General features: G+C 38.6%; 1 protein-coding gene across 2 annotated transcripts in view; it reads right to left on the reverse strand.

Annotated features, from left to right (window-relative positions):
- The window catches only part of SHISA6 (shisa family member 6), a 363,728-nt gene that overhangs the window by 8,984 nt on the left and 332,433 nt on the right, over window positions 1-22,311 (reverse strand). For both annotated transcript variants that reach the window (XM_039359559.1, XM_039359558.1), the window contains exon 5: window positions 14,223-14,285. In XM_039359559.1, the coding sequence (XP_039215493.1) occupies window positions 14,223-14,285 (63 nt within the window). The remainder of the gene's footprint in view (window positions 1-14,222; window positions 14,286-22,311) is intronic.

Here is a 22,311-nt window from a genome sequence, read left to right on the forward strand (position 1 = left end):
CATATGATTAAAGGCTAAATTTTAAATCAACTTTCAGCAGCTTAAACTAGAGGAGAAAATCTATCTGACAAGTCATACCAATTCTAATACACATAAGAAATAAAGACATTAAAAATAACAGTAGTTAAAATGGTGAAACCACGAGGATATGGAGGGGGAGCTCACCCTTGCATCTAATGTACCCCTGGTGATATTCCCAGGCAAGAAATGACAACAAAAGTAAAGAAGCATAGCTCTTTAGGACACTGAGGGGCTAGAAATCAAGGCAAATACGATGCACAGAAGTGTATTCCTAAGATTACTGGAAGCCCTGCCCATCTGTGAATATCTGAGGACTAAGCTAGCCAACTTAATTGGCAGAAGAACTGTGTTAAATAGATCTGGATCTCTACTGGATTGTGTCAAAGCTATTCCATAATCACTTTATCATTACATGGGCAATTCACATACACATGTTTTAACAATCAGAAAAATTGTTAGCCTTCAAACAAGCACCTCATATTCTTCAGATGCCAAATTATTGTGTTCTTGGATTCTGCTTTATAAATCATAATAATTGATGTTCTGTTTCTATGCATGGACATTTATGGAAGATACAACCACACCATTAAAGTTCAAAAGTCAGTAGTAAGGTATTTTATATCAGTGAGTATATTGTCACATAGTATAATATGCAGTGTAGGCATGGACACCAACCATACCGCCAATTATCTGTTTGGAATTCATCCTATAAAGAATTAGAAATTATGTTGGTCATTTGTCAATTATTTTTTATGCAGCTAACTGATGTGAAAAAATACCCATGGATAGAAATGCACATAGTTGGACACTGCATGTGGCATTGGAAGTATTTCTTTGGCTTTGGTGAGGTATCAGTTCAGTTTTTTGATTGAGCATAATAAGTCCCTTGTATAGACGTCCTGGACAAAGAAAACAATTGACTGACTAACAGATGAGACATTCCCTTACAACTACAAATTTATATACAATTCTTTATGATTACTGGGAGAATGTTTCTTCTGTAATTAAACATGTAATAGAAGATTTAAATTGCTTTACTATAATTTGTATACAATTACACTGGGATATAATATTGAGCTCATTGTTATCTCATGTGTGTCTTTACATACTGGTGCACATAATTTACACTGTGATGGTTAGGTGCCTATCTGATAGTAAGATGGAGACAAAGGAACTGTCTAAGCAACCTAGAAGATTTGTTAACAATGGAAAATTAACTTACTGCACATATGTATTCAAATCTGAGCCCTGGTTAAATTCAAGAAGACCCATTTCTTATGAAACATAGCAGATAATTGATTTCATTCTTCCTGCTTCTAATTTGTACTGGGCTTTGACTAATAGATGTTGGGGTTCTAGTAAACCAATACTCAGTGAATTCCAGGAGCCTAAACTCTGCTCTTCCTGCTAAAATAGCCCCACTCAAGATCTTTCATTGCCCAAAACTGGATATTTTACTGTTTCTGGCCACATGGCTGTAATAAACTGATTTGATCTTTCACTGAAGGAAGCAGAGTTGAATTTATTCCTGTTCCTATCCGGAACCTAAATAAGCTTGCTACCTACTGCTAACACTACAAAATCTTGATAACCTCTTTGGGTGACAAGTCCTGCTTTCATCTACTGCCATCCTTTATTAATTACGGTACCACCTGTTTTGTTTCCCTGCTGTGTGCCATACTGGTTAGTTGCCAGTGATCAGTTTTACCTCCCAAATACTTCAACCCACATCTAATAAACTGGTTCCATGGCAAAACAAGTCCTTCCATTTACCAGGCAACAGGAAGCATTGATTCAACATAACACTGCAAACAGAAGCTTTCTCAGTACAGGAGGATATCTCTTCAGCAGGGCTCTAGAAAGAAGTAACACTACAAGTGATCTGCATTGGCATTACTGATCATCTAAAACCAGTGTATGTAAGTCAATACTGTAGTTTAAAACTTGATAAGAGTGATGGAGAGAGAACCCTGCTAAAATCGTAGATTCCAATTATGAAATGAGAGGAATTGAGACAGCCCTCAGATTGATCACAACAAAGGAACATCTTGCCATTTGATCAGGGGAACATCAAGGCATAGTATTTTTTTTTTTTACCATGAACAAGCTAATGCTGATAGGGAGGGCTGTATCTTCTAGTTTCAAGTCCAGATCCTTAGCAGCTCCACTTGGAGGCCTTAATCACCAGGGCTGGATTGGAAAAGTCCTAAGTCTCAGAAGACCCAAAGCAATTAACGTAGATAGGGCTGGGCCAGCCTCAGTAGGCATCTTCCTAGGCTCATATCAACTATCACCAGAGAAATAGCGATTCTATCCCTAATATCATATTTTTCAGCGTCACCAGCAGGCATATTCTTGATCAAACAGTGAGCTATTAGCCGTGCATAGGCGAGTCCAAACTTGTCCCAAAGAAACTTAGTGCACAGCAACAGAAATGTGCAAACATATTTCTATTTGTAGACCTGTGATAAAAGAGGCCTGCCGAAACAGGATTCAAGTGCACTCCTTGGAATAGGCAAGATCTACCAGAGAAGCAAAGATGAAGATTGCTAAGGCACCGGTGATTGTGACATTAAATGACATCTTTTCTTCACAGACACTGACTAGCAAATCATGTCATTAACCCAAAGTATGCAGAATTAAGCAACCCCCATTTTTTAAAAAGAGTCTCGGTGATGAAATTAGAGCAGTTTTTCACTATTTGACTTGCTACGCGGTTAACTAGGAATGAAAATGAAGCGAGACTGCAAATGAAAAGTCACCTTGAAAATGATTGCCCAGTATTTAGCTGCAGCACCAGAGAACAATTTGAAATGGCTCAAGGAGTTATCTCATGCATAATATAGCTGAGAAACAAGATCGATGTCTTGATAAGTTTCTCTCAGAAGGGACAATGTCTGCACTTGATTATGAAGCAACATAACGGTAGGCTCTAGTCTCAACAATCTTGTTTGATTATTTTAATGTACATGTAATATCCTCCTTCCTCCCCTTCTTTCTCACACTCCAATCTCTCTCCTATGCATACGAATGGATGCCAGAATTATAAGTGACATAGTCTCACTAGTACAGTTAGTCCTCGACTTACAACAGTTTGTTTACTGACCGTTCAAAGTTACAACATCACTGAAAAAAATGACTTATGACACTTTTTCATTCTTACAATTGTTGCAGCATTCCCATGGTCATGTGCTTAAAATTTGGATGCTTGGTAACTGGTTCATATTTATGATGGTTTCAATGTCCTGGGATGATGTGATTCCCTTTTGCAAGCCTTCTGACAAGCAAAGTCAGTGGGAAAACCAGATGCACTTAACAACCAGGTTATTAACTTAACAGTTGCAGTTATTCATTTAAAACTGTGGCAAGAAAAGTCGTAAGATCTGGCAAAATCCACTTAACAACCATCTCACTTAACAACATAAATTTTGGGCTCAATTGTGATCGTAAGTCGAGGATTACCGGTATTGTTTTAGCATATAATTTCTAATTTGTAAAATAAAAATGTAAAGTTACGTGACTTGGTCCAATGTACAAGAATTAATGCAATACAAGAAAGAAAGAGAGAAACTCTTATCAAAACGTTTGCTGTCTTGTGTAAAAGTATTTATTGTACTTGTCTTTTAAACAAACAAATAAAGTAACTTTTGCGTTTGGAACATAAAGACTTTAACCCTAACCCTAAAGATCAGGTAACAGTTGACTGTCCTTGGTTTGGACTCCCCCCTATTTATTTTGTGTTATCCTGATCTTTTAGAGCAGCAATTTAGCAACTTAGGACTTTGGGGATCGGGATAGGGGTAGGGATAGGGATAGCAGGGTTGGAGTTAGGTTAGGGTGACTGATACGGTCCTCATCTCTATATCACCCTCCTAGGCAAACATGATTCACTGAGATCTCTATTGGGGATAGAATGCTACTATGGTCAGCAAAATGTCAGCATTTCTACTTCTTCAGGATACCATCCACATTTCTTTTGAGTCAGTTCAGCCCTCAGTTATAGTCATCTTGAGCCTGCATTTCTTACCTGTTGGCCCAACCGTATCTGGTGATAGCTTCACTGCTGCACAAAATTTGCACAGAAGGCTATCTTTTAAGAATTTGAGCTAAAAACCTCTAGCAGGGGTTCATCTAAACTACTCATTTTGACACCACACCTCTATTACAGTCAAAGACCAACATAAAGGATGGGATACAGAAAATTAAAAAGCATGAAAGATACCTCAGAGCAAACATTATATATAAAAGCTAAAAAATGTAAAAACAAAAATCTAAAAAGAATCTAAAAGGAGAGGGTACAAGCAATAGATGAGCATAGGGGAGCGTGGCAAACTAAGTCAACATAATACAGAGTTACTGGATTGGATGTTGACTATTTGAAAAGAGGGAATGGGGGAATTTGTTTAAATAGAAATGGAGCTATAAAAGGAAATATTTAAATTGGACATAAGAGATACTTAAGTTATTTTTGATAACAATGAGTTGCTATTTCGGGTGATGTTTAGTGGGGTTTTTTTAATTGGAACTGGATGATGGTGGCTATTTTTGTAATTTTTTTCTTACTGGGATTGGACCTTGATTATTTGAAGAGAGGAAACGGGGATTTGTTTAAATAGAAGCGGAGATCTAAATATAAAAGGAAGGATTCCAATTGGATATAATAGATACAGTTTGTAATAATTACGTTGTTATTTTTGATCATCCTTACTGGACTTTTGCTGAATAATATGGAGAAATAGAAATGGGCTTATAGAGAATGGGATGAAGTATGGAATGAAGAAGTGTTCAGGGGTATTTTAAGATATGTTAATGTTGTTTTATTTGCTGGGGATGAAGGGGGAAGTTTGCTTTCTATAATTTACTTTTCTTTTTTCTTTCTGCACTTTTTAGATTTCTTAATTTTTAATGTATTTCCACAGTATGTAGTTTTATTTGTATAATGTAATCTTCAATCAAATCATTGAAAAAAAAATGAATTGGGAATCAAAAGATTCATCTCTGTATCTGCCCTGTCATTTGAACTACTGACTTCCCCTGAGGAGAAGTTTGCCTTAGTGCAAATGGAAGAATTGTCCTAAAAAGCATTTCTTTTCTCTGTTATAGAAGCACATATTTAGATAGGAAATACGGCATGGCACATAGGGGCTTAATTAACCAACAAAAAGTACCTCTTTTTTTGCCCCTGAAATAATTTTTATCCTCATCCAAATTGGGCAGTTTGATTGCTTCATCAATAGATTAACTGAATACAGCACACATGTGATTCTTTCTATATATTTTTTGAAACAGCCAGAATCATAGTGCACAACAGTTAAATTTGGAGTGTTGATAAATTCAAGAAAATTATGTTGCCTATTTGAATTATTCATCTTTGTGCCTCTTCTAGCAATTGAAGCAACAACTGAACCAATAACACCAGGACTAGGGAGATACCAGTGATTCTTAGAAAGGGCAATAGGAATCTGCTGATGAATTATTTTTGAATTTCCAGATGGTCTCAGCCATCTTTGCCTCTTTGACCATGAAGTACATGCAGCTGACAATTGTGAGCAATGTCAGAAAGATTTTCTGGAAATGAAACCATACTGAGCTGTAAATGTTCTTACTGCTTGTAGACAGATGGTTGCAGGCAATGCGGATCTTGCCACAGAGACAATGCATGTTTGTGTTCAGATAGTGAGGCCTACCCAATATTTAATTATTAAATAATATATATTAAATATTTAATATTATTAAATATTAAATAATATATATTAAATAATTAAATGATTATTTAATTATTCAGTTAAACATTTTAAGACTGCCAGATGCAAGGGTCTGGAGGTGGTTTTCAAATTATACCATGAAAGCAATGATGAAAAACAATTAAAATCCATCAAGTTAAAAAAAGTGCATTTTCTAATCCTTCTCCAAGACTGACATTACTGATCACATCAATCATTCAGCTGTCTTGCTGTTCTTGAATTGTGAATTGAGACTATCCCTTGCAACAGCAAAAATGCAGATGACAGCACTTTCCCTTCAGAAGATAAAGCATTCCATAGGTTTAGTCCTTATTCCTGTTTCAAAGAAATTTTCTCAGTCTGCATACAGACTAGCTCAGGATACAGACTCCCTTGAATTCTTATATTGGAGCCTTTTCCTTTCTACTTCGGCACTGAGGCTATTGTCAACATTAATATCTCTCAGCCTTTCTTTTCGTTCTTGAATGTTCCCAGATCACCTCTCTCTTCCCCAGCTACTCCTTCCTTCAGTTAGCAGTTATTCTGTTGGCTTCAAACCTGGGTAGTCTTGAGGAGATGGCCAAGATCAGGAGAGGCTGTCATGACAGTTACCCTAAGTCAGGGGTCCCCAACCCCCCGTCCGTGGACCAGTACTGGGCCATGTCATGACAGCAACTAGTCCACACGAACAAGCAAAGCCCCATCTGCAGGATGCAGGTAGCACACAAAACCACACACCCTCTGGTCCGTGGAAAAACCTCTCTCCATGGAACTGGTCCCTGGAGCCCAAAAGGTTGGGGACCTCTGCCCTAAGTGAGAAAGTAAACTGTCAGGGATGGCAAGACAGAAGAATAGGAGGACCAGGAATAAACCATTAGTAGAATCATCTATTAAGCAGAGTGGAAAATTCACACTGAAATGTATACTGAAGCTATCATAGGAATGTATGGGAACCATCTCAGATCCATGCCAATGGTCTTCCTTAACTATTTTATTTATACTTTATTCAGGAATTTGATTCTCTTCAGTGTTTTGCCAGCTCTTGTCCACTGTTCTGGCAACTGCTTGCCACAGCCCTTCCAAAATCTGGCTCCCTTTATGCTGCCTTCAGATAAATACAGATGTATATGCAGATTCAAACTCAAGAGATTTATGGATAACATTCTGGTCCTCAAACAGGTCATTATCAAAGTACGAGAAAATGGACTATAAATCAGAGAGAGAGAAATTAAAACGTCATGAGCAGAATGTATATTTACTAGCTTGGGTTTATCATCTTATTTTCAGACTCTAAAGAAATTGAAACTACTTTTGAGAGATGAGGGAGAAAAAATGGCCTGATTTGCATTGTAATGTAAACTGGGTTGTTTTCCAAATAACAGATGGAAACACAATTATCCTTTGATATTTGCATTTCTCTGAATTTTGTGATAGAATTTTATAATCAAAACTTATAACAAAGTTTACATATTATGAAAATGCTAGAGAAAATTATATATACTCAAAGACCAGGTGTGATCTGAGATAGTGACTCAATTAAGGTCATCCTAAAATTAGTTCTTGTTCCATTTCAGCTTGTGATATTGGAATGCAGATAACAGTATTTTGGTAGCAGATATATGAATAGGCAGAATGGGACATGTGGGAGATAATTATATTCCTATCAGGAGATGACCTGCAGTGATATTAAGTGTTTGGCAGTGTTTTTCAGTGTGTCTCCAATTCAAAGTAACCAGCCCAGGAGGTTTAAAGCACTTGAATGTTATACTTGCAGATAAAATTTCATATTTGGAACATGATGAGGAAATTAAGAATATTTCCCATGTTGTTTGAGTTCTGCTTCTAAGTAATATATTTCAAAACAATGCATGAAACTGGAAATTGAATTTCAAACTAAGTTGGATCTGGGAAGGTATAAACCGGATTTATTTCTTGGGTCACTATGAAGTTCAGACCACATATAAACCATCAGACTCAGCAACTTGTCACTGAATTTGAGCAGCATCTCAATTTTCTTTCTCTAGATAACAAACTGCAAAACTGATTTTGGATTTGCTTATTAGTCCTAAATTTTGCAGCACAATAGCTATAAAAAGAACCTGTTTATTACCTTTTGTTTTGCTACACTCTGGTCATGGAAACTAAAGCTGTTGTTGTGAAGCTAATTTTTTTTTAAGGCACTTCTCCAATTTACTTCGCATTTGGCATAAATATTTGGCTTTGTTGCTAGACGTATTTCTTATTTTGTTAACAATGACACATTGACAAAAAGACAACAATTGGGTTATTGTATTATAAAAATGACCTAGTTAGTTCAAGACTTTTTTTTTAAAGTAAGCCAACAGCATCACTTAAAACAATGCATGGTTTCAAGAGCAACGATTCATGAGGTTTGTTGCGATAACCAAACTAAGTACAAGCCTAAATAGTACATTCATATGTATGGATCTATATCCTTCTTTATGCAAATATGCACCCTTGCTTGTATAGACTTACACACATCTCATGTCACAGTATGTACAGGTCGTCCTCAACTTACAACAGTTCGTTTAGTGACCATTTGAAGTTACAATGGCACTGAAAAAAGTGACTTAGTACCGATTTTCACACTTACGACCATTGACAGCATCCCCATAGTCAGACCCTGGACAACTGACTTGTATTTATGACACTTGCAGTGCCCTGAGGTCGTATGATCCCCTTTTGCGAACTTCTGATAAGCAAAATCAATGGGAAAGCCAGATGCACTGAACAATCATGTTACCAACTGAACAACTGCAGTGATTCACTTAACAACCGTGGCAAGAAAGGTCGTAAAATGGGGCAAAACTCACTTAACAAATGTCTCACTTAGCAACAGAAAGTCTGAGCTCAGTTGTGGCTGTTAAGCCGAGGACTACCTGTACTTTGAAATAATGAATCGGATAAAAAGACTGTACGTGCCACAAGACTGGCAAAAGAGATTGAAAGGAGTACACATGTGGTGTTTTATTGGAGAGATACAGATAAGATGGTTCTCCTCGTGTAAAGAAGTTAATGAAAAGGATAGGAGGAACACATGAAGGAAGAAAAAGAGAAACTAGGTGTGAAGAGAAGCAAGACTGCGTATATTGTTGCCTACTACGCTGAGAATTACTCTGAGTGGGAAAGAATACAAAACAGGTGCCAATAGGAAAGATTATGGAAGGGTGAATCTATGTATGTGTGTTTGGGGGGAGGGAGTTGTCTGCCTCAATCTTTGAACTATCATTCTGTGTCTATAGAAGCAGCCCTGGCTATAAGAAACTTGAGAGCAAAGCACTGAAGTAGGTGGTTGTTCAGAACCTGTTGCAATAAAGTAAGTGAGAAAAGCAATTGATGAAAAGGAACTCTGGATTGTGCAAGAAACCCCAGGAGCAAGAAAGCAAAAAGGTTAAAAACATTCGTGGGAAAATGGAACTGTTAGATTTGGATTATGGGATTCAGTACGTTTCTCTGGAAGCCTCATTGCACACAGAGGAGAAAAATGTATGGACTTGCTAAATCAGACATGTCAAACACAAGGCCAGGGGGCCAGATGCGGCCTGCGAAATGGTTTCATGTGGCCCGCGAAGCCATCCTGGAAACAGTGAGGGAATGGCCCCCGCTGCCTTGGCCCTGGCCCAGGCTGGCCAGGAGCCATTGTACAATTTTGTGGTGGCCATCTATGCTGAAATGCATTCAGTCTTAGCCCCACAAGGCCATCTAGAAACAGCAAGGAACCGGCCCCTGCTGTGTCGGCCCCGTCCCTTGGGTGCATGCTGGGGAGGTGTCACCCTTTGTGAGGAATGAAGAAATGGACCATGCCTTGGCACTTGCCCCGGTCCCACCCCCTTCTTGCAGAGACCCTCAGATCTGTCCCACTCCTGCCCAGGCCCCCACAGGCACCCTTGATGCGAACGATGTAGAGCTGGTCATGCCTACCCAGTAGGCTACACCGTCTCCATCCACGCCCACCCAGTAGGCCGCACCTCCCCCGAGGGCAACCGCAATGCTGATGTGGCCCTCAATGAAATTGAATTTGACACCCCTGTGCTAAATGATAACATCCAGCAGTTCCAATTATCCTGTTCAGTGGTGAGGGTGGGATACTAATTTCAGCAACATTTGTTGAGGGAGAGGGAGTCATAGAATCATAGAATGTAAGGACTAGAAGGGACCTTGGAGATCACCTAGTCCAAACCTCTGTCCAGTGCAGGAATCTACTATTATAATATCCCCAACATGCGTCCATCCAGTCTCAGCAGTCTCTTCCAATACAGAACAGCTTTCACTTTAAGAACATTTCTCCTAATGCCCAATCAAAATCTGCTTCTTTGAAATTTAAACCCGTCTCCTATTCTGTCTCCTGAAATAAAGCAGAACAATTTCTTCCCCATCTCCTACATGACAACCCTTCAAATACTTGAAGTCAATATCATATATCATCCTGCAGGCTTTTCTTCTCCAGTCTAAACATACCAAACGCCTGTCACTCTACCTCTTATTTTTTTTTCCAGAACTCTTATTGTCATAGTTGCTCTTTCTGGACCAGATCCAGTTTGTCTGACATTTATTAATATCTTTTCTATGCTATGATGCCTACAATATTCTAAGTGCAGTCTGACTGATGCAAAGAGTGAAGAAACAATGTTTTCCTGATCTTGACATCATAGTTCTATTGGAGTTGCATTTTTTTTTTTTTTTGCAGCTGCATCACCTTCTTGGTACACGTTCAGCTTCACCAAGACATCCAGGTTCTTTTTGCATTGCTGCCAAATATGCTTCCTCCATTTTTATATGGTATCTTTGTTTTTTTTCCCCCACCCAAATGCAAGGCTTTGCACTGGTCACTGTTAAATATAATCTTGCTGGTTACCGCCCATTGTTCCAGCTTCTCAAAATACTCCAGTCTATCCTATCAGGTGATTGTTATCCTTCAAGTGTTGGAACAAGGCTGTTAGCTGGGGTCATTTTGAGATGCTGAAGATATGTGTTTATGTCCCAAATATGTGTTGTTAGAGCCAGGTTAGTCTATTGTTTAAGGCCCCAAGTTAAAAAGGAGGACACTGTGAATTCTAATCTCACTTTAGGAATGAAAGGAATGTTTGACATTTGGCCAATCTCTCTCTCTCAGTCCAACTCACTCACTGGATTATTGTTTTTGTGAGGAAAATAGGAGGAGGAGGGAATATAGATATGTTCTCTACCTTGAGTTATTTATAAAAATAATAAAGGTAGGGAAAAATCTTTAAAAGTATGTAATTCGAAGGGGTTTTTTTGTTATTTGTTGCTGTTGATATTTGTTTTATAGTTATGTGCCATCCAGACTCATATTATTGTGAGTTTGTGTCAAGGCTGACTCATAATGCACCTCTACTCGCAGCTTGACAACAGAAATGAAGGGGGTTAGGGTTAGGGAAACATGTAGATTTTAAAATTGAACTTTTTTATTAGGTATAATTCCAGAAAAAATTGATAAACAAAGTGTATATTTGATATTAATAGTAGCAAGGATTTTATTTGCTCAGCACTGGAAAAATGAAAAAACTCCATTGGATGAAGAGATAATCAAGATGTGCTGAAATGGATAGACTTACATTGAGAATCAAAGAAAAAGAAGATGCAGAATATTTTCAAACATGGAACTTACTTTATCAATGGCTGGAAAAATGGGACAGAGAGTAAGAACTTAATTTGTATTACTAAGTAAAACAAATTAACACAGACTACACGTTCATTAAGCACTAATGAATTGTAATAATAGAAAATTAATAAAATACTAAAAAAAATGAAGGGGGGGGGGAGAATGCTTGGAATGTATTGGGAGTTGGGAGGGAGGTGAGGAATTTATATGAGCCCTTGGCAGCCTGACAAGATCCTGATACTTCAAGGCCGTGCAATGGGAACCTTCCGAAAGCACTGACTGTTTTCCCAAAATAAAAAGAATGTATTAAATTGGTGGCCAATGGACAATGGGTGGCCCATATGGAGAAAGGGGGAAATTAACTATGCTGTTTTTTGCTTGAAAACCTCAGAGTTAGCTTCGCTTCTTCTGTGCTTGTATGGATCTATCAGCAAATTTACACTCTTGGTAAAATAATGTCGCAGGAGTTTCTTTTGCTGCATATGCCAATGGAACAGTTGACAGTTAGGTTTAATAAGTTAAAAAAACCTCTTTCAGCAAACCTGAATACTTTATTTTCTAACTTTTCACCATAGTCATTTATAAGTACGTTGAACAATACAGGGCCTAGAATGCAACCCAGTGGTTTGTCACTCATATATATAAAATGTGAAGTAAAATAAGGTGATCACCAGGATAAAATCATAAACATAAATGTTTAATCTACAAAAGCAAGGTTTTGTCAGCCACACTACCGACATCGTCAGGGTATAAAATGCTGGATCCGGGAGTCCATTTTTATGTGGCTGGCTGCCTCTGCGCTTTGACCCTGGATCGGGTCATAGGTCCGCCCATCAGTATCGGCTGTGTAGTTCTTAAAGGGACCATTTCTAAAGTTGTCCTCTCCTCTCCAATTGCTGTTTTTTTCTTTGTGTGTGTATGGGTGCCTGGAGATCCGCTGTTCATTCGCTCCCGCAGGATATATCTATATATCTATATCTATATCTATGTATCTCTATCTCTATCTATCTATCTATCTATCTATCTATCTATCTATCTATCTATCTATCTATCTATCTATCTATATCCTGCCTTTATTATTTTTATAAGTAAGCTGGCAAACATATCTAACACACCTTCCTCCTATTTTCCCAACAAGAACAACCCTGTGAAATGAGTTGGTCTGAGAGACAGTGACTGGCCCAACTGGAACCATTGCTGTATACTTATTGGTTATGATTGCTTTGCCCTCTTCTCTATAGAATCTCTTGGGAGATTTTGTTGTATGCTTCACTGAAGTTAAGCTGCAGTACATGCATTGCATTCTTATGGCCAACTAAACTGGTCACTCTGTCAAAAAAAAGATGAGTGGGTTGGATTGACATGATTTATGCCTGATAAACCTATGCTTGCTCCTACAAGCAATGCATCTTTCCTAAATGCTCATGGACTGATTTTATGAGTTTTGCCCAATAGTGATATTAAAGCTGATTTGTCTACAGCTTTTCTGGTTATCCCTTTAAAATATTGGAACATTATTCCATCTCTGATCTTCTCGCATTACCTTCATCTTTGACGACACCTCAAAGGTCATAGAAAAGGGTTTTAAGATGATATCTGCAGGTTTCTGCAAAACTCTTAGCTTTAATCAATCTGGTCCTGAAGAATTAAACTCATCCATATAGCCAGGCTCCCTAACCTCTTTAATTACTTTGGGTTGCTATTCCTACCTTTTATCAATTGGTTAAGCTTAGGTCTATTACAAGTTGAGCACTTATTCAATAAATAAACCAACAATTCCTATTGTTTTCCTTGCATATATCCTTTTGTGCTTCTGTTTTGAGGCCTGCCATTCTGCTGGGGGGAGGGAGGTGGGATATTTGCTTGCAGTTGGGATAACTTTTGCTTTTTACTTTCTCTCTCCTGCCTCTATCCACTTGAGAAAGGAATGTGTCTCCCTTATCAGGGAGACGGCTATAGAGAAATGAAACTGAAGAAGACCTTAAGATGTGTGCCAACTGTGCCAGTTACCCGCACATTGTTGCCACCTGTGGATTGGCTGGATTTCAAATGGACATTATGACTTTGGTGGGAGGAGGAATATTGCTGGTTTAACTATACCATTTAAGCGGGATTTTCCCCAGATCTCGTTTTGACTTCCCCACTGTCACTAATCCTTAATAAAAGTTTCCTTTTGAGACAATATTTGTTTCAAGAGTTCTACTTTCTTGGGTGGTTAGCTGAGGTGGGTCCTCATAGTCATACTTATCACTTGAAAGTGAAGAACTAATTCTAGAGCTCAAACCCATTCCATATTAAGAATCACAAAAAGAAAACATTTCTAAACGGCTCTGAAAATGCAGTGTAGATTATATTAGAATTCATTGAGGAAGGAAATGAACCTAGCTAGTCTGATATTTTGCATTTCTCTAGACTTAGTACCCAGAGTAGTTATATTGGAGGATGAATTTACTATGATTGCATTTAGTAAATGCTATCAGCACAATATTGAGATGCAGTGATGATTAAACTCTGTCTTATCTAAGCAAATCACTGCATCTGTCTTTATACACCAAGGCAGACAGTGGCAGCAGCTGAGAAGCAGGAAAAGTATGTGACTCTAAATATAGTTTTGTTTGTTGGATATGAGTAAATAGGCTGTATTTATTTTCCCATTGTTAACAATGTGACTTGCCATGCAATACCATGAATAGAATAAATATTTCTTTTACAAGAATTGTTTCATAAAATATTCTATTGACATTGGTTTAACAATTCATCAGCAAAGGATAACTGGCAGAAAGGGAAAAGTTACAGCATTGGTAACTTTGATCATCTCTCGCTTGTTGTCTTACCATGTGATGGTGTCTGGTTTGCAGTGCTTAATAGCAGGTGGTTATAATTTTGCTCTTGGTCATCTGAAATTCAATAAAAAGAAAATGCCTTTTAAGGAGCAGCTTACGGAAGCTCAACAGAGCTGCAGGTAATAATTATATCTCACATTATTCATGGGAAATTTCTGCATGATTAAGGAGAAGAAAATGCTTAACAAAGGGGAAGTGTCTTTCATGTTGGCCTCTCAACATTTCAATTGCTAGAGAAACATATTAATGAATAACAACACCCATTGTGCCGAGACTGCAGATTGGATATTCAGCAAAGAAAGAAATATATTCAGAGGCAATTGTGACACAAATTTTTGGCACTGAGCTTATAAGCCAGTCTGTTTTAGGGCTTTTAAAACTCAGGTTTTGGGCATGGAAAAAAATCTATTCTTGGGTTCCCATGCACACATTAGGAAAGAGAAACAGGGTTGTGCTCTTCAGACTGCCCATTCTGTAAGTGCCATCTCGGAGGACAGATCTCACAAAGAGTGAAGGAGAGAGCACAAAGGAGCCCCAGTGTATTTCCCTTTAGATAGGTGTGTTCAATACATGGATATTGGGTCAAGGCTAGCAGCAAAGGCATGTTCCTACTCAAACAAGTTAGTAGGATGGCTGAGCTATCCGACTGTTTTTCAGGATAAAGTTCTAGTGATGGCAGAGGCTTAATATGTGGATCCAGCTTTTTCGCCGAGGTGCTGCCTTCTGATCAGACATAGCCAATACTGCAAATTTCTTGGCACCTCTCACTTTTGAAAAGTTGAACACAGTGCAACTCTTTCAGGAATAAATTGAATTCCATTCCCTAACAGACTTTCTAGTGAATTCTTCCTACTGGGATTCAATCTTACCTTTATCTGCACGTGGCTAAATCTAGATAGTGTTTAAGAATATTGGCATACGGTGCATCATATTAAGGTCTCAGATGGCCTCTTCCGGCCATTTTATGTGTTAAAAACATAGAGGATGGATAGACTCTTTTGATAAATGGCAATGATGATGATGATGATGATGATGATAATAATAATAATAATAGTAATAATAATAGGCGCCTTGGGTGCAATCCCAAAACAACTGGAGCACCACTTGAACACCATTGGCATTGACAAATTTGCCATTAGTCAATTGAAAAAGGCGGCCTTACTAGGAACTGCTTCCATCCTGCGACGATATCTGTAATACCATCAAACAACCACATCTGCCTATCCCAGGTCCTTGGTAAGGACTCGATAAGTAGAGAAAAATGCCAAACCCAGTCTGAACATCTGGCTGACTGTGCGATGATCAACAACAACAACAACAACAATAATAATAATAATAATAATAATAATAATAATAATAATAACTGCCCCCAGTGAGGCACTACCTCCCCAGCGAGGCACTACCTTGACGTGGTTGTGGGGCTTGTGTACTCTGAGGAAGATGAGAGCTATACCAGAGGTTCAACCATACTGGACAGGTCTCATCAGAGGAGTCAGACAAAGAGTGTCTCTCCCATAAAAAATATGGTGAGACGTAAATTGCAGAATGCCATACCGGCTCGGATGTCGCCCGGGTTAATAAGGTCCCTGCTAGATATTGGAGTTCCTGGATATCTGGTGAAAAATGGGTTACAGGACTCAGGACTGTTGGCTGAGCAACCTGGGCCAGCAGCTGCAGAACTACTGGAAGAAAAGGTGTCTACCCGTCACAGATACACAGTGATTGAAAACAAAGAAATAATGATATGTTACTACAGATCAAGTCCAACAAGAAGAGGATATCTAAAACGAATGCACCAGTTCTGGAAAGAACAACATCCAGAATCAGAAATAACAGAACAGAGACTAGCAGATCAATGCCGATTTATAATACAAAATAAAGTATTCACAGAAACAGAATTAGACGAACTGCAAAGGTTTACCCAGGGCAAAGAAATCAAAGCCTTACCAGAAGTAATTCAGAATGTAGAGGCAAACCAGAGGGAATTGGCAGTGAAGGAATCCAGCAGAAATGTACAACTGTTCTCATTTGGAAACCAGGCACCACTTCCTCAGGAAGAACAAAACCCTCTAACTAAAGAAATAAAAGAATTGAAACAAAGAATAACTGAGCATCTAGAACAGCACAAAAACAACAGAATAAGGCTGCCTGCATTGAAACTTGTTCCAAAGAAACAGCTAGCACAAGCATTAAAAGATGCAAATACTGCAATAGCAAGTATAAGCACCAATTCACTGCAAGAAACAAACCAACTAATATACAGCACAGCTGCAGTTATAACTGAATACCTGGGATGCAAAATCAACAAAGAAGAAAAACAAACAAACAGTGCACCAGAAAAATGGAAGGTTAGACTAGAAAATAAGATCAGCAAGTTAAGATCACATGCAAGCAAGCTAGAACAGATGAAAGAAAAGAAGCTGAAGAACAAGAAGACCAAAGAATACCTAATCAAGAAATACCACTTAGAAACAAGGAAGATCAAGGAAGCACTGGAAATAATAAAGCAACAAATAACAGCTATAGCCAGGAAAATCAGTAGATATGAAGCTCGAATTGCAAACTATAGGCAGAACCTCCAATTTCAATCCAATCAGAAACGTTTCTACCAATCCATCAATGGAGAAACTGCAATGAATCAATCAGTACCTGACAAGGAAGAAACAGTGCAGTTCTGGAAGCAGATATGGGATAACCCAAAGAAATACAACAAGGATGCGGCTTGGTTAAAAGAGGTGGATAACAATAAAAATGGTAGAAAAAAGAGCAAGGAAAATCAAAAATTGGTCAGCACCAAGTGAAGATGAACTGCATGGGCTTTGGTTGAAACATCTAACTGTTACACACCCACTCATTGCCAAGCAGTTCAACAATATACTACAAGGAGGAGAAATTGAAAAGTGGCTAACAACTGGGAAAACCTACCTAATAATGAAAAATCCAGCAAAAGGGGCAACACCAGGTAACTACAGGTCAATTACCTGCTTACCAACAACTTTCAAATTACTAACTGGTGTGGTAGCTGATGCAGTACAACAGCATCTAGTTGAAAACAATCTCTTTCCACCTGAGCAGAAAGGAAACCGCCCCAATAGCAGAGGAACAAAAGATCAACTCCTAATAGACAAAATGATCTTGGAAAACTGCAAGAAAAGGAAGACCAACCTGAATGTGGCATGGATTGACTACAAAAAGGCATTTGACTCTCTGCCACATGACTGGATAATCAAGTGCCTAGAAATAACAGGAGTCAGTAGAAACATCAGAAAATTTGTGCAAAGATCGATGGCACAATGGAAGACACAGTTGCAGATCAATGGTGAAAGGCTGGGTGAGGTTAATATCAAGAAGGAATATTTCAAGGAGATTCATTGTCACCATTATTATTTGTTATTGCACTGTTTCCTCTGTCAACAATACTGAATAACTCAGGACATGACTATCAAATATCAAAAACATCTACCAGACTATCCCATCTTCTTTACATGGATGATCTGAAGCTGTATGGAAAAACATCATCTGAAATTGAATCGCTGCTCATCACTGTCTGTATATATAGCCAAGATATTGTAATGGAGTTTGGCTTGGACAAATGTGCCACATCAAGTACACTGAAGTCAAGAAAAAGATTAGAGGTGAATACATCAAGAGAGTGAAGAAGATCTTAAAGTCCAAACTCAATGGAGGAAATACCATAAAGGCAATCAACACCTGGGCAATTCCAGTTATTAGGTACACAGCTGGAATAGTGGACTGGACTCAAGCAGAACTAAAAGCAATGGATAGGCAGACCAGAAAAATAATGACAATGAATCATGCCCTTCATCCACGCAGTGACATTGACAGACTTTATCTACCAAGGCAAATAGGTGAGCGTGGAATGCTACAAGTACATGAGATGGCTGAAGAAGAAAAAATGGCTTTGGAAGAATATCTGAAGAAAAATGATGAAGATGCACTGAAATTAGTATATCAGGAAGGCTTACTGACTACTGGAGAGACCAAACTGGCCTACAAGAAAGACCAAATGAAGAACAGAATAGAGGCATGGGAAGACAAAGCACTACATGGCCAATACATGAAAAAAATAGCTGGGGAAAGCAGATAATAATAAAACCTGGCAATGGCTAAGAGCAGGAAAATTGAAGAAAGAGACCGAGGGACTAATTCTGGCTGCACAAGACCAAGCCTTAAGGACAAATGCATACAAAGTCAAAATTGAGAAGACAGCAACAAACAGTAAGTGCCGCCTATGCAAAGAAGCTGAAGAAACAGTGGACCACTTGGTAAGCTGTTGCAAGAAGATTGCACAAACTGATTACAAGCAGCAGCATGACAAAGTAGCAACAATGGTGCATTGGAAGATCTGCAAAAAATATCATTTGGCTGTAAGCAAAAACTGGTGGGATCATAAAATAGAGAAAGTCATAGAAAATGATAACATTAAACTGCTCTGGGACTTCAGAATTCAAACAGACAAGCACCTGCAACATAACATCCCAGACTTAACAATTGTCGATAAGAAAGACAAAAAAGTCTGGATATTGGACGTGGCAGTGCCTGGAGACAGCAGAATAGACGAGAAAGAACTGGAGAAGATAACAAAATACAAAGACCTACAAATAGAAATAGAAAGACTGTGGCAAAAGCAAGCAAGGGTAGTACCAATAGTAATAGGCTCCTTGGGTGCAATCCCAAAACAACTGGAGCACCACTTGAACACCATTGGCATTGACAAATTTGCCAATGTAATACCATAAAACATCCACATCTGCCTATCCCAGATAGGTAAACAAAATGCCAAATCCAGTCTGAACATCTGGCTGACTGTGCGATGATCCATAATAATAACTGGAGCACCACTTGAACACCATTGGCATTGACAAATTCACTATTAGTCAATTGCAAAAGGCGGCCTTACTAGGAACTGCTTCCATCCTGCGACGATATCTGTAATACCATCAAACATCCAAATCTGCCTATCCCAGGTCCTGGGTAAGGACTCGATAGGTAGACAAAATACCAAATCCAGTCTGAACATCTGGCTGACTGTGCGATGATCCATAATAATAATATGGAAGGGACTTTGGAGGTCATCTAGTCCAACACCCTGCTCAGGCAGGAAACCCTATACCATTTCAGACAAATGGCTGTCCAGTCTCTTCTTAAAAACGCCAGTGTTGGAGCAGTCACAGCTTCTGGAGGCAGGTTGTTCCACTGATTAATTGTTCTAACTGTCAGGAAATTTCTCCTTAGTTCTAGGTTGCTTCTCTCTTTGGTTAGTTTCCATCCATTGCTTCTTGTCCTGCCTTCTACCCCTCTGTTAATGCAGCCTAGCACTGTGCTGGCTTTTTTGGCAGCTGCAGCACACTGCTGGCTCAAATTTAAGTGATTGTCGACTAGGACTCTGAGATCCCTCTCACAGTTGCTACTATTGAGCAAGATACCACCTATACTATATCTGTACATTTGGTTTTTCTTGCCTAAATGTAGAATCTTACTTTTTTCACCATTGAATTTCATTTTGTTAGATAGCGCCCGATGTTCAAGTCTGTCAAGATACTTCTGTATCTCAAGCCTATCTTCTGGAGTGTTGGCTATTCCTGCCAGCTTAGTGTCATCTGCAAATTTGATGAATTCCCCATCTATCCCCTCATCCAAATCATTGATGAAGATGTTGAAGAACACTGGGCCCAGAAGAGACCCCTGGGGCACCCCACTAGACACTTCCCTCCATGCAGATGCAGTTCCATTGAGGACCACATGCTGAGTACGGTCAGTCAGCCAGCTATGAATCCATCTGGTGGTGATGCTATCTAACCCACATTTTTCTATCTTATCAAGTAGTAGGTTGTGGTCTACTTTATCAAATACCTTACTGAAGTCCAAGTAAATTATATCCACTGCGTTCCTCTGGTCCACTAATTTTGTCACCTGGTCAATGAATGCAATAAGATTTGTTTGGCATGATCTGTTTTTGACAAACCCATGTTGGCTTTTGATAATGACTTTGTTGGCCTCTAGGTGTTTGCTGATTTGTTGCTTGATTATCTTTTCCAAGATCTTCCCAGGTCTGTAGTTTCCTGGATCCATTTTTTTTTCTTTTTGTGAAGATGGGAATTACATCAGCTCTTTTCCCCAGTACTCCAGGATCTTTGAAAGATATAGTTCAGTAGTTCTGAGATCACATCTGCCAGTTCCTTGAGAACCTTGGGGTGTAATCCATCTGGTCCTGGTGATTTGAACTTGTCTAGACTGGACAGGTGCTCACTCACCATTTTCTTGCATATCTTAACTTGTCTTTCTAATCTGTTTTTACGGTACTGTTTTTGATAGGTTGGACTGTTTTTTCCCTTTGTGTAAATATGGATGCAAAAAATGAGTTGAGTAGTTCTGTTGCTTGTCACCTTCTTGCTTGTTGCTTGTCACCTTCTTGCTATTTTCTCCCACTAGTGGACCAATCATTTCCTTAACTTTTTTCTTGTTTTTTACAAGAAAAACCTCAGTTCCCCAACATTTATTTATTTATTTTATTTATGAGACTTATATACCGCTTTAAGTGCAAGCACTCTCTAAGGGTGTACACCAGTAAGCAATGTATATATATATATTTACATTGCCCCCAACAATCTGGGTCCTCATTTTACCTACCTCGGAAGGATGGAAGGCTGAGTCAACCTTGAGCCGGTGAGATTTGAACCGCTGACCTGCTGAACACAGTCAGCTAAAGTGGCCTGCAGTACTGCACTCTAACTGCTGCACCACCTCGGCTCTATCTTCTGAACCTGATCTGAAGGCTGAAGCACATATCAATATGGTCATTGAGGATCTCCTGAATATCCATAGGAAGAACTAGGTATCTTGCCTTTGGAACTGCCACAAATGGATGGGAGGAAAAGAACTATCTAAACCAAACAATTTCATTATTTTCATAAATCTTTTTCCTATTTAATTTAATTTAATTTAATTTAACAGAGTTCTATCGTATCTGATACTGCAGATAATAGACATTTTAAAAAGTAGTCATTGGTAGCCATTATTCTTCATGAATTTGAGGAATAATCTCACATAAAGCTGTCCACATTAGTGGCCCTCATTACATCTTGTAATAGCAAACAACACAACTTACACAATGGGCTATGTAAAGATCTGTTACCTGTCCTATTATCTTCCACTACTTGATTAAGCAAGAATAGAATGGGACAATTGGAGCATATTTTCCATCATTATATGAACTCTAGCAAAATCTTTTCTTAGTTGCCTTTCTCTCTAAATCAATATCTCCCAGTGTTCTAATTTATTTGTTTAAACATTTATAAACCATGGCCTACAGTATCTGTCTCAAGGCAATGCACAAAATACAGCAATTTGTCTTCAAAGGTGAAATGTTTCCACCTCTTACTCATATTGATATGTATTTGCCCCTTTATTGCTCATTGCCCCAGGGCAGAATGACCAGTTGTGCATTTAACCACCCTAAATTATTTAGCAAGGTCAGCAATTCTAGCCATGGGTGATGAAGCGGTTCTGGATATTCACAAAACAATCAGGACCCAACTAATATTACAAAGGAGATCTATGATGATTCTCCTATTCAATTGTTTTTTTCTTCCAGAAACCAGATCTGGATGCAGGCCATGGATTTGGGGAGAGAGGAGAATTCTTATGCTCTCTATCATATACTGCAGCTTTTTCCTCCAAAGTTGTTTTAAGGAAAAAAAAGTTGATCTCCTATGAGCCATTTGTTTGAGTCTAAATTCCAATCCTCTTTAGCTTAATACTGCTTTGGGAAACTGTAATTTCTATTAAGCTAATTGATAGGTATTTGGTTCTATGCAGCACTTCCCATTCAAAGGGCCATCCAAGCAGCTGCTTTAATGTGCTTTCCTCCAGTCCCCGAGTTGGCCCAAAGTATGTTAGCATAAATTTGTTCTGTCTACATACAGTAGGTGGTCTGCATGGTGCCTCATTAATGAGCCAGTGAGTTGTAACATTTTATTGCAAGTTATTGCAGTAATTAGTGGATTTTCCTGCTGGTGGGAAAAACATCCATCAACTATTTCCCTTAATTCAGTGGTTC

The sequence above is a fragment of the Crotalus tigris genome, unplaced genomic scaffold, assembly GCF_016545835.1.
Source record: "Crotalus tigris isolate CLP2741 ecotype Arizona unplaced genomic scaffold, ASM1654583v1 scf7180000019078.1875890, whole genome shotgun sequence".
NCBI classification, from domain to species: domain Eukaryota; kingdom Metazoa; phylum Chordata; class Lepidosauria; order Squamata; family Viperidae; genus Crotalus; species Crotalus tigris.